The 19,645-nt window shown below is 43.7% G+C and overlaps 1 protein-coding gene across 1 annotated transcript in view; it reads left to right on the forward strand.

Moving 5' to 3' along the window:
- Positions 1-8,914, forward strand: part of LOC118384602 (glutamate receptor ionotropic, NMDA 2B) — a 159,899-nt gene extending 150,985 nt beyond the window's left edge. Inside the window, 1 exon segment of the mRNA XM_052518905.1 lies at positions 4,360-8,914. Within this exon segment, the coding sequence (XP_052374865.1) occupies positions 4,360-6,690 (2,331 nt within the window). The 3' untranslated portion in view covers positions 6,691-8,914.
- The last annotated feature ends 10,731 nt before the right edge of the window (positions 8,915-19,645 follow it).

Below are 19,645 nucleotides of genomic sequence, written 5' to 3' on the forward strand. Positions count from 1 at the left end.
AACAATTTCGTATAAATCGGAAATTAGCTAGATTGAATTTAGTTATTTGAATTACCTTTTTCACATGCTTTTTAAAAGAGAGGTTGGAATCAAGTATGATGCCAAGGTACTTAAAATCGGATACCACCTGGAGCTTCTCTCCTGACACATAGACATCTGGCTCAGTAGCATCTGTTGCCCTCTTTGTGAAGAACATGCAAACAGTTTTTTCACATTGAGATGCAAACACGAGTCACTGAGCCACTTTGTAACCTGGACCATTACAGTAGTGAGTTCTTGTGCAGCTTGTTGTTTGCTCTTTGCATGCACATATATCACTGTATCATCTGCATACATTTGAACTTCAGACCCAGTACAGACAGAAGGCAGATCATTAATGTACAGGCTGAACAGGAGGGGCCCCAGTATTGACCCTTGAGGCACGCCCACATCATAGCTACGAGTGGGCGACAGCTCATTGCTCACTCTGACACACTGAGTTCTGCCTTCAAGGTATGATTTCATCCATCTCAAGGCATCAGGGGAAAAGTTGAACTTGGACAATTTTGTGATGAGAATCTCATGGTTAACAGTATCAAAAGCCTTCCTTAGGTCCAGAAACACAGCCCCAACAGCACCCCCTTTGTCCATCTTGGACTTCACATTTTCCAGAAGAAAGCAGTTGGCCGTTTCTGTGGAGTGTTTCGCTCTGAAGCCAAACTGCATGGAGTGTAATGTGAAAGGGCTGTTGTTGAGGTGGGCAATCAGTTGTTCTGCTACACACTTTTCAACAACCTTTGACACCACAGGTAGTATACTAATGGGCCTGTAGTTACTCACGTCAGCAGGGTCGTTATTATGGCCGACTTCCATACCCTTGGAAACACACCGAGACCAATAGATGTGTTACCTTAGTAATGGGGCCAATGAGTGACTCTTTGTAGTTTTTAAGAAAGGTAGAGTCCATCCCAAACACATCTTTGGCTTTAGAGTTCTTTAGTGAGCTAATCACCTTGTTCACCTTTGACTCAGAAACCTCCCTTATGATGAAGACAGTTTGAGTGTCATTCACTAGCACTGAGCCCAAGAAATCATATTGAACTTCCATCCTCTGAGTCCAGGGGCACAATATATGAATTTATGGTTGGATCAGAATTGTATATTGTATATTCATTGGCAAGTACGGAGATTAAGTAAAACCAACAAGTCCAAATCCGTATATCCATCCATGGCTAGTTTAGGAAAGGGACCATTTTAGCTTGCTAGACACTGGAGGACAATCACACAATGAGATGCAACAATTCAAGTTATTTCTGTCATTGACGTATTTCTCTTGATGCGATGTGATTGGAGTGAAGTCAAATCCAAATGGGCTTCCCTTGACACTTTGTTTTGGTGCCCCAGGACTATTTACAGTTGAGCTCACTCAGTTTACACTGAATGGCTTTTATTTGATATGTTTTTTTAAAATCAAGGGATGAAAAATACTTGCTGGCTTCCCTTGCATTCAATGCAAAGGGCGGCAACAATGTCATACTCTTTATGACCAGACAGCATCAGAGAGATGACCTACACATACAGAGACAGAGGGGCGCTGTTTCAGATGCCTTCTCTCCAGTGAGATACATTCAGCCTCTTGCGAATTGAAGGAAAATTATGAAAACAGAGAGACAAAAAATACATTATTTTATATTTTTTCTTGGTCATTTGTTTTATTACACACCCCTGGGGAGAATAGTGCTATGGCAGGCTCATGGCCACATCAAAACGGAGCAATGGAGTGCACATTGAGGAAGCAAAGCGGCAGAAGGAGGAGTAAGAGAGAAATAGTACCACAGAGACAACCAATGACTAACAGTTAAAAAGGGGAGATGTCAAACCTGATGAAAGAGTTGACAAGGAACAAAGTTGGCATCATGGTTGTCATGGCATTAAGGCTGAGAGAGAGGGCAGATGCCATGAAAATGACCCTGTTAAGGAATTATTGCCATTTACCAGTACACCTTTGACCTTTAATGGCAGCCAAAGGGTCCTATTACCTCTGCTGTCCTTTCCCAGACAAAATAACAAAAAAATCATTGGGTGAGATTGATTTGATCCCACTCATCCATCTGTCACACCTCGTTCACCCCACTTTCTCCATCCATTTGTATTTGAATATCGTATTATACATCACAGGATGCAAATAGCACAGTTTGTCTTTCTGTCATCATTATGTCAGTGTTTCATGGCCTCATCCTCTCTCTGGAGGTTTATGTTATGGCGGTCTACAGTCGATGCCGGGGGGTATTTATTAACTGCCACGGGGTATTGTTCAGCTGAATTCTAATCACATTGATTGAAGGTATTGACCGCTGAGACCCACAGGGCTTTACTGCATCTCTGTCATTATCAATCATCTCCCCATCCTCTCCTCTCTCCTATTTTCTCATGCTCTCCTGTCTCATATACCCACATACAGTAGAAATACATTAGATATATTACATTCAGTCCATGTGAATCTGTATTTTACCACTTAATGGAGAAACAATAAACAAGGAGTCAAATCCAGACTAGAAGTGGACACTTGACTTATCTCTGTTTACACTACTGGTCCAAAGTTGTAGAACACTGACTCATTCAAGGATTTTTCTTTATTTTTTAAACTATTTTCTGCATTGTAGAATAATAGTGAAGACATCAAAACTATGAATTAACACATACGGAATCATGTAGTAACCAAAACATTTGTGTTAAACAAATCAAAATATATTTTATATTTGAGATTCTTCAGTTAGCCACTCTTTGCCTTGATGACAGCTTTGCACACACTTGGCATTCTCTCAACCAGCTTCATGAGGTAGTCACATGGAAGTAATTTCAATTATCGGGTGTGCCTTCTTAAAAGTTCATTTGTGGAATTTCTTTCCTTTTTAATGTGTTTGAGCCAATCAGTTGTGTTGTGACAAGGTAGGGGTGGTATACAGAAGATAGCCCTATTTGTTAAAAGACCAAGTCCATTTTATGGCAAGAACAGGTCAAATAAACAAAGAGAAATTAGGACCATCATTACTTTCAGACATGAAGGTCAGTCAATACGGAACATTTCAATAACTTTTAAAGTTTCTTCAAGTGCAGTCGCAAAAACCATTAACCATTTTGAGGAAACTGGCTCTCATGAGGACCGCCACAGGATTGGAAGACCTAGAGTTACCTCTGGTGCAGAGGATAAGTTCATTAGAGTTACCAGCCTCAGAAATTCCAGCCCAAATAAATGCTTCACAGAGTTGAAGTAACAGACACATCTCAACATCAACTGTTCAGAGGAGACTGTGTGAATTATCCCTTCATGGTCGAATTGCTGCAAAGAAACCACTACTAAAGGACACCAATAAGAAGAAGAGACTTGCTTGGGCCAAGAAACACGAGAAATTGACATTAGACTGGTGGAAATTTGTCCTATGGTCTGGATTACAAATTACCGATTTTTGGTTCCAACCGCCGTGTCTTTGTGAGACGCATTGTGGGTGAACGGATGATCTCTGCATGTGTATTTCCCACCGTGAAGCATGGAGGAGGAGGAGGAGGTGTGGGGGTGCTTTGCTGGTGACACTGTCTGTGATTTATTTTGAATTCAAGGCACACTTAACCAGCATGACTACCACAGCATTCTGCAGCGATACGCCATCCCCTCTGGTTTGGGCTTAGTGGGACTATCATTGGTTTTTCAACAGGACAATGGCCCAACACACCTCCAGGCTGTGTAAGGGCTATTTGACCAAGAAGAAGAGTGATGGAGTGCTGCATCAGATGACCTGGCCTCCTCAATCACCCGACCTCAACCCAATTGAGATGGTTTGGGATGAGTTGGACCGCAGAGTGAAGGAAAAGCAACCAACAAGTGCTCAGCATATGTGGGAACTCCTTCAAGACTGTTAGAAAATAATTCCAGGTGAAGCTTGTTGAGAGAATGCCAATAGTGTGCTAAGCTCGCATCAAGGCAAAGGGTGGCTATTTGAAGAACCTCAAAATATAATATATTTATATTTTTAACACTTTCTAGGTTACTACATGATTCCATATGTGTTATTTCATAGTTTTGATGTCTTCACTATTATTCTACAATGTAGAAAATAGTAAAAATTAAGAAAAACGCTTGAATAAGTAGGTGTTCTAAAACTTTTGACCAGTAGTGTAGATATTCTGTGTATTGCATGTTCCACGGTCTAACGTTCAACAGTTGCGTAGGCTATGTACATGTCTATGTTATTTAACAGTCTCTGTTTCCCTCTCATTCTCCCCAGTCTACTCTTAGAAGCCCTATTTTTAGTTCTCCTTTATTCTGCCTCTGACTCTCCCTTACCCTCTCTAATGCTGCTTAATGACCCTCTTCACTCACAGGGCATCTACAGCTGCATCCACGGGGTTCAGATCGAAGAGAAGAGCAGCTCAGCTCTCGACTCTCCATCGGTCACCATGAACAACACCCAATCCAACATCCTGCGTCTGCTCCGAACCGCTAAGAACATGGCCTCCCTGTCCGGGGTTAACGGCTCACCTCACAGTGCCCTGGACTTTATCCGCCGTGAGTCATCCGTCTACGACATCTCTGAGCACCGTCGCAGCCTGGCAGGTCACTCGGACTGCAAGCCCCCGTACATGCCGGAGGATAACATGTTCAGCGACTACATCAACGAGGTGGAGAGGACGTTCGGGAACCTCCACCTGAAGGACAGCAACCTGTACCAGGACCACTACCTGCACCACCACGGAGGCTCTGCCCTGGGGCTCAGCGGCCCGCCACTTAACAGACCCCACAGCCTGGGCAGCAACAGCTCTCTGGAAGGGGGCATGTTTGACTGTGACAGTTTAGGGGGAGGAGTGGCACCCATCTTCACCACCCAGCCACGCTCTGCCCTGACCCACAGGAACATGAGTAAGTTTGACCTGATTGCCGGTCAGAACCCACCCTCTGGGCCGGGCTTCAAATCGGGACTTTCAGACCTGTACGGAAAATTCTCCTTCAAGGGAGGGGCCTCCAGCTCAGGGTACATCCCCGGGCACGACAGGTACTGTGGGGGAGGGGGCAGAGAGGATGACGGAAACATTCGTTCAGACGTTTCAGACATCTCCACTCACACGGTCACCTACGGGAACCTGGAGGGCAACGCTAAAAAGCGTAAGCAGTATCGCGACAGCCTGAAAAAGAGGCCTGCCTCTGCCAAGTCGAGACGAGAGCTGGATGAGATTGAGCTGGGCTACCGGAGAAAGCCCTACCACACAGGCTACCACCACTACCACGGCCACCGCTCCTCCTCCCCGCCCCTACTGCCCTCCGAACGCAAGAGAGGAGGAGGGGGCAATGCAGGGAGCACATCCTACCTGTTCCGTGACAAAGAGAGTGTGAGGGATTTCTATTTGGACCAGTTCCGCCCCAAAGATGGTGTCCCCCAATGGGAACATGTTGATCTGACAGACGGTCCTGGAGGGGGGGGTGGAGGGGGCGGGGGGAACTGCACCAGTTTGGTGTCAGTGGACGACTTCCTGAAACAAAATAAACCCAAGAAATCAGAGTCTAAGAGTGGGGGAGGCACATCAGGAGCGGGGTTGGCAGGAGGAGACTGGGAGTGTCGTAACTGCCGTGCCAGCGGTGGAGGGGGCAAGCAGATGTCGATGCATGGCAGCGGGGCGGGGGAGAGGGGAGGCGGATATGGTGGAGGGGTTAGTTGTGGATCCTCGGGGGGTGGAGGGAACAGCCGTCCCAGCTCTGCCACCTGCATGCGCTGCGAGGGCTGCAAAAAGACAGGCAACCTGTACGACATCAGTGAGGACAACAACCACCTCTTGGAACAGATGGGGGGTGGGAAAGGCGGAGGCATGGGGGCTGTGGGGTTAAGTGGAGGCGCCCAGCCTCAATCTCAAGCTCAGCGTAGAAAGTCTGCCGGCTTTGGAAAGCCCCTCCGACGGCAACACTCTTGCGACACCTTCGTAGACCTTCAGAAAGAGGAGGCAGTCGGAGTCAGGGGGGTCATGGGGGATCTAGGAGGGGGCGGTGGGGGCATGGGGGGTGTAGGAATGGGCGGGATGTTGCCTCCCCCCAGAAGTGTTAGCTTAAAAGAGAAGGAGCGCTATATGGAGGGTGTTAGCCCCTTCGCCCACATATTTGAGAGGCATGGAGGCTCAGAGAGGGAGAAGGAGCGAGACAGAGACCCCCTGTTCTATGGTGGTGAGATGGCCAAAGAAGCAGGGTCGCCATTCGGCTTGTTCCGAGGTGGTGAGGGCCTGCACCGCCGCTCAGTGGGGGAAAGGGACATGAGGGACAGAGAAAGAGCCATGATGGAGGGCGGTGGAGGAGGAACCTACTCCTTATCCAAATCTCTCTACCCGGATAGGGTCAACCAAAATCCCTTTATTCCAACCTTTGGTGACGACCAGTGTCTCTTGCATGGCGCCAAACAATACTACATGAAAAAGCAACAGCAGCAGCAGCAGCAGATGCCCCCCAAAAACAGCCGAAGTGACTTCCGGGGCTCGGTGGGTGTGACGTCTTTCTTGCCAGCGACTGCCACTGCTGGGGTCATGTCCACCGTGGCCCCCAGGTTCCCTATGGAGCTGTGTCTGGGAGGGAACCTCCACGGCTCCACGCTGGGTTTGGGGCCAATACAGCGCCCGTTCAATGGCAGCAACGGGCACGTGTACGAGAAACTCTCCAGCATAGAGTCAGACGTGTGAGAGAGGATACTGGGTGGGGAGGCATGGAGGGAGGGAGGCATGGCATTAGTGCTGGGAAGTCAGGGATGAGGAGGCACCACTGTCCACATTGCAACCGCAATACTTTTAACAAGGAAGGAGAACAGTCAGGGAAGAGAAGATGAATGACAGAATGGTGAAAAGGTTCGACAGAAAAGAGCAGGGTGAGTTAGAAGGAAAGATGGGGACATTCAAGCCCTGTTATTTTGTTACAAAACAATGAATACAAGAGGTGACACGTGGGTAGGGTTATGTTAACTCTATTATTTATTTGGCCGTTGCCATCAACACACTCAAAAAGAACACAAAATTGACACCTCTGAATGTGATATTGCAAGTTTGAGCCAAATGGCTTACAGAGTCACACCTACAGAGTGATTATGAGAAGGGAATGTGAGTGAGTAGGGAAGTGTCCATCTGGTCAAGTGTTATTAGAGAAAGGAGATGTTGTCATGACTCATGTTGATGATAGCTCTAAGACTGAAAATGAGTGGAAGACGATGGCCGTGTTTACCCCCTGCACTAACTCTCCCTCTTTTTGCCTCTGCAATCTTAGAGAAAATGATTCCAAAAGGGTTATTTGGCTGTCCCCATAGGAGAACCCTTTTTGTTTCCAAGTAGAATCCTTTATGGTTCCAGGTAGAACCCTTTTGGGTTCCATATAGAACCCTCTGTAGAACAGGTTCTATATGGAACCCAAAAGGCTTCTACCTGGAACCTAAAGGGTTGTACCTGTAACCAAAAACGATACTTCAAAGGGTTCTGCTATGGGGACAGCCGCAGAATCCTTTAAGGTTCTAAATAGCACCTTTTTTCTAAGTGAGTTGTTCTGCTCCCTTACACCCCCCTGCTCCCTTCTGCTCCCTTACACCCCCCTGCTCCCTTACACCCCCCTGCTCCCTTCTGCTCCCTCCCTTTGACTCTTTATTGTTATGATCCTTCAATCATAAATGAAAATAAGATATTCTTACTGAAATAACAGGGTAAAACAACAATAATGTTATTAACATTGTGATTAACAAAAGTGATATTATGAAGTGCTTATGACATTAAGTTTGTTTTATGTTTTATATTTCAATACTGTTTAATATTTGTTGTTATTTCTTTGTCTGCCCGATGGTGGCAGGAAGCTTGTTATCTAATTCAACTAACAAGCCTGAACGACTGAGTGAAAAGTCATTAGGTCTCTTGTTTTTGTTTTAATGATATACAGTCCATGCTCATTCATTCATTTGCTGTTTTTAAAATGGTTACGGAAAGATCTGGAAGGCATCATTTGCACAGTACTGAACGGTTCTTCTTTGTTTGAGGTTTCAAGAGATGTCACACCCTGTTTCTGAACTTTTGTTGGTCATCAACTGTGAAAGACATGTCTTGTCATGAAGCAGATGGCTGAAGATACTGACTGAAGGACGAGCCTTAAAGGACTCCAGATGATGTGCACCCCAGAGAGCTCAGCAGGGCGTCGTGTAACAGCACAATACGTAATGAACAAGGTGTTAAGATGTGTGCAATATCCACTTGTCTTGAAGGGGAAACGTGCTACTCTGAAACCAAGTCATTATTTACAGATGTGAGACTGAGAGACTGTGGTGTGTTTCAAGACAACAACATGTTTGAATAACTAACACTTAACTTTCTGTGGACGTTATTACACAGACATTACAATACCATCGGAAGTGCTTCATAAACCTGTCACACGTCCATACTAAAGAACACCACACATACTGTCAGACTGCTGTGCCTCATCTAACAAGCATTTGATCAACCCTTTTGGATTCAGGTTCTTAGAAAACAGCCAGCAGCCTCCTAGGCTCACTTTTTAACACACCACTTATCTCGTAAAACCCGTTGCGTTCACTCTCTGAAGTTAGGAAGGTCCATACAGGCTTATGAGACACGTTGAAGAAGCATTTGTGAATGCAGTTTTACTTCACAGTCAGTCAGAGTGTGTTTAATGTGTATTATAGGCGTATGCTCTGTAATTCTAAATTGAACTCAAATCCTCTTAAAAGATGTTGTTGCCCACAGAAGATGGTAATGGTATTGATGAACGGCTGAATGTAAGTCGTGAGGATGTCTCCAAATGGGACATTCCTCCTCAGACTGAGGAAGTTAGACGGAGGATGTCTTGAGAATGCTCACGCTATATGCTTTGACAGATGTTGACAGTCCTTTTAGGCTGAGACCTCTATATTGCACTGAACCCCCCTGGGTTCAGACTTTCAGAAATACATGCCTTATCACATGAAACTGACTGATGACACAAGATATTGTACAGCATACGAGCCTATCAGTTATTTAAAGGTTTGTCTTCAATTAGTATGAGGTGTCATGAGTTCAAGGGCTGCAGGAAATTGTGTTTCAGTGCTGAATGGAGATTGAAGGTGTTAAGGGAGTAGATTGCGCCGAGTCATTCCTACTTCCAATATGATCAAACTGCACCGGTAATATGGAGGTGGAAGATGGAGGGGAAATGATTGAGTGATAACAGCTGTTTTCCTAGACCTGCTGATAATCTATTCATTTATTCAGTACCCACTTCTCTCTCCATACTCTTAAGATGAAACCCATCAAGTTAGCCTTAAATCAAACTGAGTCAACACCCCCTGTGAATTACTGGGTATCTTTGCACATGTTTTGGATGGTCCTCCAGTATCAGAAGGTTTGAAGAAGCAACGGAAAGGAAGAGGAAGAAATAAGAGAGAGGGAGAAAGAAAATAGAGTTATTATCAATCAATGTCAGCATTAGTATGTTCTCTTTTCCCTTGTAAATATATTTCAAAACTATTTTCCCTTTGTACAGTAGGCAGACAGTCAGGATGTAACTTTCAATATGTTTTACAACAATTTAAGAAATAAACAAAATGGTAATAAAAACATAAAAATACACAAAAAAATATGCAAAATAGTTAAGACAAATATGATTAATAATGATAAGTGATATGATTGAACCTTTTATTTGCTTTAAATCTCATGTTTACTTAATTATAAAAGTTCACCAGTAAATATTATTATTATTTCAAGAATATGCTTTTGCTTATTTTCAGTAAAGTGTTGGAAATTGAGGATAATTTAGTGTAGACGTTTGGTGATAAAGGGGAAAGTTTAGTTTACGAGTCTTTGCTAAGTTTCCCTTGAATTGTGTTAGATTCTCTTTTAAGATAGGCTACTCTTCATGCTTTACGGGACACACACAATTATCTATACATTTATGTAATACAGCATCACATGTATACATACCAGTAGATGGCTTTTGCATATAGACACTGTATATTGTGATCCTTCATTTAAGCAATCCTCATTAATTAAGTAATTGAGTGCAAGATCATTTGTGTTTTGTTGCCCTTTATTCAACTGGGATCTGATGCCGACTGCACTGGTGTTGGTGCCTACACTACGCAGGACTGACTCTTCCTCCTCATTCTGTGTATCTTTAATAAGGATAATACTGATATCTTCAGTGATACGTGTCAGTAGCACTGGGCACAAAACATTGGACTTTTCCCAGTGTTGCTCTCATAATAACAGAGGATGGAGGTGCAGATGGGGTCAAAAGGAAGTGGTTAGCTTCATCACAGTGAAGAATCCATCTGAAATGCAGTTTTGCAACCCTTTATAGAATGATGAAATGTTTAGCATCCATGTCACCTAAACATAATGTGCAGATGGTTAGAAATGAAGGGTGAATCAAGTAATTCAAGGCAATGAGTTGACATCATTCTGTTCATTTGGGTTCTTGTCAGAGAAAGAATTATATCCTTTGTGATGTATTTATCCTTGATCAAATCTCCACTGTGTGTCAAACTGTTTGGTATGCATGTGTGAGGAGATATATATGTTGTCTAAGCCATTTTTAAAAATGTATCTGCTAGTTTTTGTCTGAGCATTATTGCTTTCAATAACTTTCAATTAGTTTATTTTCCAACTTTTTGGGAGAAATAATTTTAGCTTGACATTTCTCATTCAAATGCATTCATGTCCAGAGGTTTTTTTTCTGACAATTGAATTGAAACTCTGTCTGGGTCTGCATATTTTTTATGCAACTCCTCATGTTGATTTTACTCATCGCAATAAACTGCATGATCCCTTGGAGTGTTTGTGTTGGAATCTACTGGTGTGTTGATTAGTCTTGAATGAAGACCCCCTTTAAATGTACAGGCCTATATTGTGTAACTCTTCTTAAAAATGGCACACTGGTCTTAACCATTTTTTTCACTGATTGGACAGGGTGGAATAAACTGATACTGCTTAATAAAGGCTGTCGTACTCTTTACCACAACTACTCTATGGACAGCAAGTGAGAAACTGCAAGCAGTGTTCATTTCCCCAAGGCCTTTTGGTCCCAGTCACACTCTGTTCACAAGCATGTCTGTACACCTACACATTTCTTTAAATGGGATATGAAGCCAAATGCAATGTCACATCAGCCAAAGCAAGGAAATGCTCTGCCATGGTAGTGGACTGTAGAACAGGCCGATGCTATTGGGTGGATACTCCAGCTGGAACACATTTATCTAATAGGATAACAAACATCACTACATCTACAACACTGGTTTATTCCTGTATTTCAAAGTTGAATAAACAACACTGGTTTCATTATGTTTTTATTATAATATTTTGCCTATTGATGAAAAGGACTTACAGTTTTTGAACTATTTAATTTGTATAACAATATAAACGGTGATAGTAATCGTATTACAATTATTACATTGTGAACACAGTGATTGGTTACAGGCCTATTCTCACTTGAGTGCTTTGGACAAATTAAAGAAAAAGTTAATCCTGTGAATATTGATGGGTTTTTGGAAGGGTTAACATTGCAACTTTATGCATTTTTTGTTGCGCTCTCATTTCTTGTAGATTGAATGAAAGTGATGCACTGTGTGTGTTTTTGTGTGTATGCTTGAATGGTTGGTCAGTTGTGGTCGTGTGTTTATTTGAGCATATAACCTGTACAACGGTTTGATTTTCTTTTGTCTTCATGATTAAGATTCATAACATGACACATGTTATAGTAATGTGGGTAACATTGGTTAAGGGGTTATTGCAAAATGTATTTTATAAAAAATATTCATTGCTGAGAGTGTGTACAGACAGCCTGCGTTTTAGGGCAAGTTTGTGATCTTTCTTTACCGAAGCTGAATATCCTGATTGATTTAACCATGAGTAGGTGAAATGTAACATGAATAGTATCAGATGTATACATGTTATTGTAGGCCATTATTTTCTCCTTTTGTGGCCCTTTCTTTGAAATGTTACACCATTTTTACACCATTATATAAACAGAAAAGTATATACAAATAAAGAATTGTACAGATTGTGTAAATATGAATATTTGAGAAAACATTTAAACTCATTCCTTCATTTTTTTGTATGGAAATGATTAAATTAACCACAATAACAAATGAATAAAGTCATTGGATATTTGCACAAAAAACATCATCATGGTACCTCTAATAAGGATAATACTGATATCTCCAATGATAAGTGCTAAAATATGACTTATTTTTCTTTGTACGTGATGAACAAAAATGACGTGTTGAGTATTAATTAAAACATGCCAAGTCTCACAGCTTTGGGGATGAGTTTCTCTGCCCTTGTGTGCTCTGTACCCCTCCCTCCCTCTCTTTCTTTCTTTCCCTCCTGTCATTTTAAAGATTTGTCATCTCCCCTGTACCCCCTCAATCTTTCATTTCCCATTTCCCTGATATATTGATATATTTATGTTCCAGTAAAGTTCTGCCTTGCTCCCTGCTTGTGTATGTCTCTCACGTTCAATCGCTTTTACTGGCAAGACATACTGAGTCTGTCTGCTCAGTCTACTGGACAGGGCTGCAGTCTCCCAGTCTCCCTTACACTCCATCTCTCACTCTGTCTCCCCCTCCTCCTCCTCCCTCTCCTCTTCCTCTCCCTCTCTCTCTATCTGGGAGCTCAGCTCGACAGAGGTGGAAGGAGCTAGGACCGTGGGTGAGAGGAAGCGGCCCAGGAAGCAGGGCCACATGGTACCTTGAGTTGCAGGGCGGCTGGGTTTCCACTGTGACCCACACTGCTGGCACTCCACAGCACCTTACAGACCACAGCACCACAGTCCAGGCCCAGGGCTCCGGTCGCTCCTGTGCTCAACCAGATCTAGTAGTCTGTGACCGGCTCTGGAACCCTGCGTTCCTCCATTTTAATACATTTAAATACCACGTGGTGCCCTTACTTTCTGTGAGAGACACGCAGCCCTCCATGGTGTGAGCCCAGAGAATCTGTAGCTAGGTTACTGTGCTCTATTCATATAGAGATCGTCTCCCATGCATTAACCTCAAGATGTAATTTTGCCCGACCCAGTAGGACCAATGGAGTCAACCCAAACGGTCTGTCAGGGACATTATTCTATTATACTATGGTTAGGAAATAGTTGTGGGAATGAACATGGGAGACATACACTCTTAGAAAAAAAGGTGATATCTAGAACCTAAAAGGGTTATTCAACTGTCCCCATATGAGAACCCTTTGAAGAACCCTTTTTGGTTCCAGGTAGAACCTTTTTGAGTTCCATGTAGAACCCTTTTCATAGAGGGTTCTATATAGAACCCCAAAGAGTTCTACCTGGAACCAAAAAAGGTTCTCCTATGGGGATAGCCAAATAACTCTTTTGGAGCAAAAGCACATGCCTGTGAATGTACACCTTACTCATGATTCTCAGCATCTCTGTCCCTCTGTCTGTCAGTTTACACATCCCTCCATTCTTGTTCAGACCTACAACCACTATGACACTCCTCTCCCCATGTATCAGCTTCCTCTAGCATGTCTCTCTCTCCCCCCTCTTATAAATCTCTCAGTCAAGTTGGAAAGCAAGACTTATTAAATGATTGATAGCGGGGGCGAGGCATGAGAAAAAAAGGGGCAAGAGAAAAGCCGGACTTTTTTGAAGCACTCAGACGTCTGGGAGGAGGGGTGACGGGAGAATGGTAGAGGGGAGGAGAGTGAGGGGGAGAGATTAGAGAGGTTAATATAGGAGAGGGAACACAGAGGTAGACAGGCTGGGAGGCCAAGTCAGAGGCCAATGATCCAGTCAGAGCAAATCCCCATTCAGGGCTTGTTTGAAGGCCAAGCTTTCAGGGACTCTAATTTAACCCCATCTAACTGGCAAAGCTCTCTCTTGGCCTCTCTCCTGCCCTCTTTCACCCTCCCTTGCTCTCGCTCTCTCTTTTCTCTCTCTTTCTCTTGCTCCTTATCACTCTTTCCCTCTCTCTCTCTCTCCAAGGCCCACATATATTGCGTGTCACCTTGAGTTATTAGGATGGGGGGCAGGGATGTAATAAAATGGAGGGAGACTTGTGAGTTATGGATGAGAGTCCACTGGATTATAGAGAATGAGAAGAGCCCGAGAAAGGGTAAGAGAAAATATAAATGGGACGAGAGGTAAGGAGGACAGATGACAGCGGTGAAGATACTATCTCTCTAAGTCCATAATGCAGGCTGCTTTTTCAATGTCAACTCTTAGCTTGTCCTGTAAACACATGTCGGTCTCAGACTCTCTTTATTAATATAGAATATGCCTTTTTTTCTTACTCCCCCAATACATGTTGCCCTATTTTCTCTTTCTCTCAATGTCTGTCCTCGCTTCCACTACATCTCACCCCCACAATCCCAGAATGCACTACAACACAAGTACCTACTTTTTAACAATTAACTGTTACCTAGCAACAGTGTATAGGGAGAAAGGTTTTAGGCAGTAAAAAGAAGTAATTCTTTATAGTACTGTTAAATTCATTTCTCATACAATAAAATATCAAACATACATGTATTATATGAATGAAGAGAACATGAATTTGCTCAATTTAGTACGTGAGCATTGGGCAAAACGGCAAATGTTGTGAGATTGATTGCATCACACATACTGTATACTACATACACCCACACAAGCACTTAACACTGGATAGGAACTGGGAGAGGATTTGGCTGGATGATGCTCCAGGATGATGCTGCAGTGTCTATACATAATGTGTACCTCCTAAGATAGTAGGAGTAGGCATTGAGGAGCTGTCCCCAGCGCTGTGAGGGCCAAAAGGCATCCGGACACAACTGAAGAGACAGCAGCACACAGCTGATACACAGCAGCCCAACATACATGAGCTCCATTGACACCGACAACCACAACATTCCTGCAGGGAGAGAGAGGATCAAATCACACACATGGACACACACTAAATACAGAAACACATACATAGAGAAATGATTCAGACAAAGATAACAGTTGGGTGTGTAATATACTGCAGGTGGCAGGTAGCCTAGTGGTTAGCGTGTTGGGCCAGTAACCGAAAGGTTGTTCGATCAAGTCCCCGACCTGACAATGTCAAAATCTGTCGTTATGAACAATGCAGTTAACCCACTGTTCCTAGGCTGTCATTGTAAATAAGAATTTGTTCTTTATAACTGACTTGCCTAGTTAAATAAAGGTTAATTAAAAAATACTGTTGCAGATGTATGTTTTACTGGTAATGCAGAGAGAAGAATAAAACAAATTCACACCTAAGAACTTATGACTGTTGCTATGACGGTTAATCCTTCACAAAATATTTGTTGATATTTGCAAAACAGTTGTTTGCTCGGAGCTGAGGGCGAGTCAAGGTGGGATATACAGTAGATAGCAGTAGATGCATGTAGACGTAATAGGTTCGATGATAGATGAGGTATAGGCGTGGATGTCATAACAGTTTATGGTTATAATAACATGAGTAAATAGGGTTGAAGATTTAGTATCGGGGTGAGAAAGAGGGAGAGAGCGGGATGGGATGTGGAGAGCGAGTAACAGATGGAGTGAAAGGACATTTACAAGTGATAGAACACTGGGAGGGTGAAGGACAGAAGGTGAAAGGAAGCACTAGGGAGAAAGGGTTAAGGAGGAGAGGGGAATGAAATGGTTACCGCGGCAACAAGAGCCAGCATTTCCATTGCTGATTGTAAAGGTTTTGATGGTGGAGATGACAGAGTGCCATCGTGTGCCATAAGGGGTTAAACTGGACATGCTCTACGTCAGGTTCGGGAAGCACACTATAACGACTACTGTGTCTTAACTAATCAAATCAATCAGGAGTGTTTCAATTAAAGACCTGCTCCGGAACATTGGCGACTGGTAAGTGTTTTTTAAACCTCCTGCTTTGGGCTGGATGTGTCAATGTGTACATGCATAATCTAAGAGCAGAATTACTGTTTTACTTCAATTAGCCGCAAAATCCCTAGTTTGAAAGCAACTGTTTACTGAAAAACGACTGTTTACTGGCACCCTTTTCCCTACATTTTCTCCCACGTGGGCCAACCCACTAGCAATTTGAGCTAGCGAGAGAGCAATGACGTGGTGCACATATCTGCACATACAGTATGTGATAAAGTATACTAAAGTACCGGAGAATCTCTTTAACTTGATGATTAAATTGAATTGAATAGAATTGCTATGGATTGACCTCCTAGCCCTGGTAGATGTGTTATCATTACAGAGCATGTCCTTTCTAAGACCCACTTACAACATTTCAATATACATGATTAACATGACTTATTATATTATTATATTATTATATTATTATTATTATCATATATATATTACTTAACCTTCATGAAGAGAAACCTACATTACATCATTATGAGGTTCTTTCATGAAACACTAATTAGTTGTAGTTGAAATAACAGCAAGAGGGGGTACATAATATTTTGTTTGGTTTCATACAATGCTCCAACAAGGGCCAGGAATTGAAAGTAATTAACATTTGCATATAGTCTCACCTTCCTCTCTTTGTACGAAGCCTCTGCACCCACCTAGGTAATACAAGCAGGATGGTATGGAACCAAACGCTGTCAACCTTGTGGCTTAGCGACACTTCCCTGACAACCACCCGAGGGATGAATGATGGGCTGTAAGGTCACGGTGACGTCACAGCAGGGGATCGAAGGTAGAAACCATACATCATGTGAAAGGACACCTCAGACCCCTGGAAGAGAGAAGTAATAAAGCACAGAGGCCCACCATGAGTCACAGGGACAGCACCGAGATGATGACACCATCAAATGTAATGGCCGCTGGGTGGGGGATCTAGAAAGGGTAACCAAAGGGTACCCATACGACAAACCTGCTTAACTGGGGTAATCACTCTCCTCATTTCTCATTCTGTAATATCTCTGATTTTGAAATATGATCTCAATATGTCCATCAGACTTCTCTGGTCCCCTTAGCCCCTGTTCCCTGGCTTGTGTAAACCCTCACCCACCAACCAAAACACATTAATCAGCACCCAGCCTTTCACTGCTGCTGGAGAAGGCCATTCTTTCCTCTAAGTGTGGAGGCCTTGCTGGGATGCCGATGCCTGCCTGCCTGCCTGCCTGCCTGGCCCAGCCCCCCTCCCCTCCCGGTATCCGTAGTGATTGAGGCAGGGTTCTGCGGTTGCTAGGAAATGTGGAGAGTGTGGCAGTCGGCCTCAGCGAGAGAGGGAACCTGCCATGAGGATGTTGTGTGGGCCTTTAGGAGAGGATGCCCCCTGCTGGTTACACATAGTCACTTTTTCTATTAGTCATAATGCAGTTATCTTACAACATCTCCGTTATTCTGCTCTGATAAAGGAAATCTCCTTAGCGTAAAGCATTGAAGATGCTAAGAATTCTCTCTATTAAATGACTGTAGATATATGTAGAACTGTAGATGTATGTAGAACTGTAGATGCATGTAGAACTGTAGATGTATGTAGAACTGTAGATGCATGTAGAACTGTAGATGCATGTAGAACTGTAGATGCATGTAGAACTGTAGATGCATGTAGAACTGTAGATGTATGTAGAACTGTAGATGTATGTAGAACTGTAGATGTATGTAGAACTGTAGATGTATGTAGAACTGTAGATGTATGTAGAACTGTAGATGCATGGCATACAAGCACACACGTCAAAGGCCATTTACATTACATTTTTTACATTTAAGTCATTTAGCAGACGCTCTTATCCAGAGCGACTTACAAATTGGTGCATACACCTTATGACAACCAGTGGAACAGCCACTTGCATCTAAATCTTGTTGGGGGGGTGAGAAGGGGGGGTGAGAAGGATTACTTACCCTTACTTACCCTATCCTAGGTATTCCTTGAAGAGGTGGGGTTTCAGGTGTCTCCGGAAGGTGGTGATTGACTCCGCTGTCCTGGCGTCGTGAGGGAGTTTGTTCCACCATTGGGGGCCAGAGCAGCGAACAGTTTTGACTGGGCTGAGCGGGAACTGTACTTCCTCAGTGGTAGGGAGGCGAGCAGGCCAGAGGTGGATGAACGCAGTGTCCTTGTTTGGGTGTAGGGCCTGATCAGAGCCTGGAGGTACTGAGGTGCCGTTCCCCTCACAGCTCCGTAGGCGAGCACCATGGTCTTGTAGCGGATGCGAGCTTCAACTGGAAGCCAGTGGAGAGAGCGGAGGAGCGGGGTGACGTGAGAGAACTTGGGAAGGTTGAACACCAGACGGGCTGCGGCGTTCTGGATGAGTTGTAGGGGTTTAATGGCACAGGCAGGGAGCCCAGCCAACAGCGAGTTGCAGTAATCAAGACGGGAGATGACAAGTGCCTGGATTAGGACCTGCGCCGCTTCCTGTGTGAGGCAGGGTCGTACTCTGCGGATGTTGTAGAGCATGAACCTACAGGAACGGGACACCGCCTTGATGTTAGTTGAGAACGTCAGGGTGTTGTCCAGGATCACGCCAAGGTTCTTAGCGCTCTGGGAGGAGGACACAATGGAGTTGTCAACCGTGATGGCGAGATCATGGAACGGGCAGTCCTTCCCCGGGAGGAAGAGGAGCTCCGTCTTGCTGAGGTTCAGCTTGAGGTGGTGATCCGTCATCCACACTGATATGTCTGCCAGACATGCAGAGATGCGATTCGCCACCTGGTCATCAGAAGGGGGAAAGGAGAAGATTAATTGTGTGTCGTCTGCATAGCAATGATAGGAGAGACCATGTGAGGTTATGACAGAGCCAAGTGACTTGGTGTATAGCGAGAATAAGAGAGGGCCTAGAACAGAGCCCTGGGGGACACCAGTGGTGAAAGGCCTTGTTGGATTAATATTAAAAAGGGTTAATACATGCAAATTCCTCATATTTTGCCTGCCGCTGTGACGCTGTGATGTTTTTTGATTAGTATGTTGCATTTTTCTGGTATAACTCTGACTCCATGTGGTCATCATATAAATTGCACATTGCAGGCCATGCGTGCGGTGTACTGGTAGTTGGTTGCCATATCAATTGGATGTCATCAGACAAGATGTAAGGTGGTATCTTACATGTCTCTTCTGATGCATTCCTTTAAACTACTTCATTTGTGAAGCTAAACATCTGGAGCCTTAATTGGGGAGGATGGGCACGTGGTAATGGCCGGAGCGGAATAAGTGGAAAGGTATCAACAACATCAAACACATGGTTTCCATGTGTTCGGAGACATTCCATTTGCTCCATTCCATTATTATGAGCCGTCCTCCCCTCAGCAGCCTCCACTGCTGTGAACTACACCCACCTGCCTACAGCATTTCTATACAGAGAGATCATTCTACTGGACAGTGACAACCTTTGACCAGACTACAATATCCTCACAGAGAAAGTACAAAAAGCAGAAGTCATTGGTGAAAAGTTTCGGGAGCCCTGCAGGTATAAATAAATACCCTGTGTGGTACCTTAATGAAGACTCTATGCTGAAACACATTGCTGTTTTTAAATGCTATATGCCCAGTATATTAAGGCCTTTTGTAACTTTAACAATTGCTTGAGTGCCTGGACCTTTCTCTCTTTGGTTGGATTTGAGTTTTCTGTTTTTCTGATCAAAAGTAAGTTGCGCTTTATAGTTGATGATGTGATTCTAGTAATATTATACATTTGAATACATTGGGAAATGTGATGTTTAAAAGAGGTCTATTGAAATGTGTAGGCTACAGTATAA

Source organism: Oncorhynchus keta, chromosome 5, assembly GCF_023373465.1.
Source record: "Oncorhynchus keta strain PuntledgeMale-10-30-2019 chromosome 5, Oket_V2, whole genome shotgun sequence".
In the NCBI taxonomy this organism is placed as follows: Eukaryota; Metazoa; Chordata; class Actinopteri; order Salmoniformes; family Salmonidae; genus Oncorhynchus; species Oncorhynchus keta.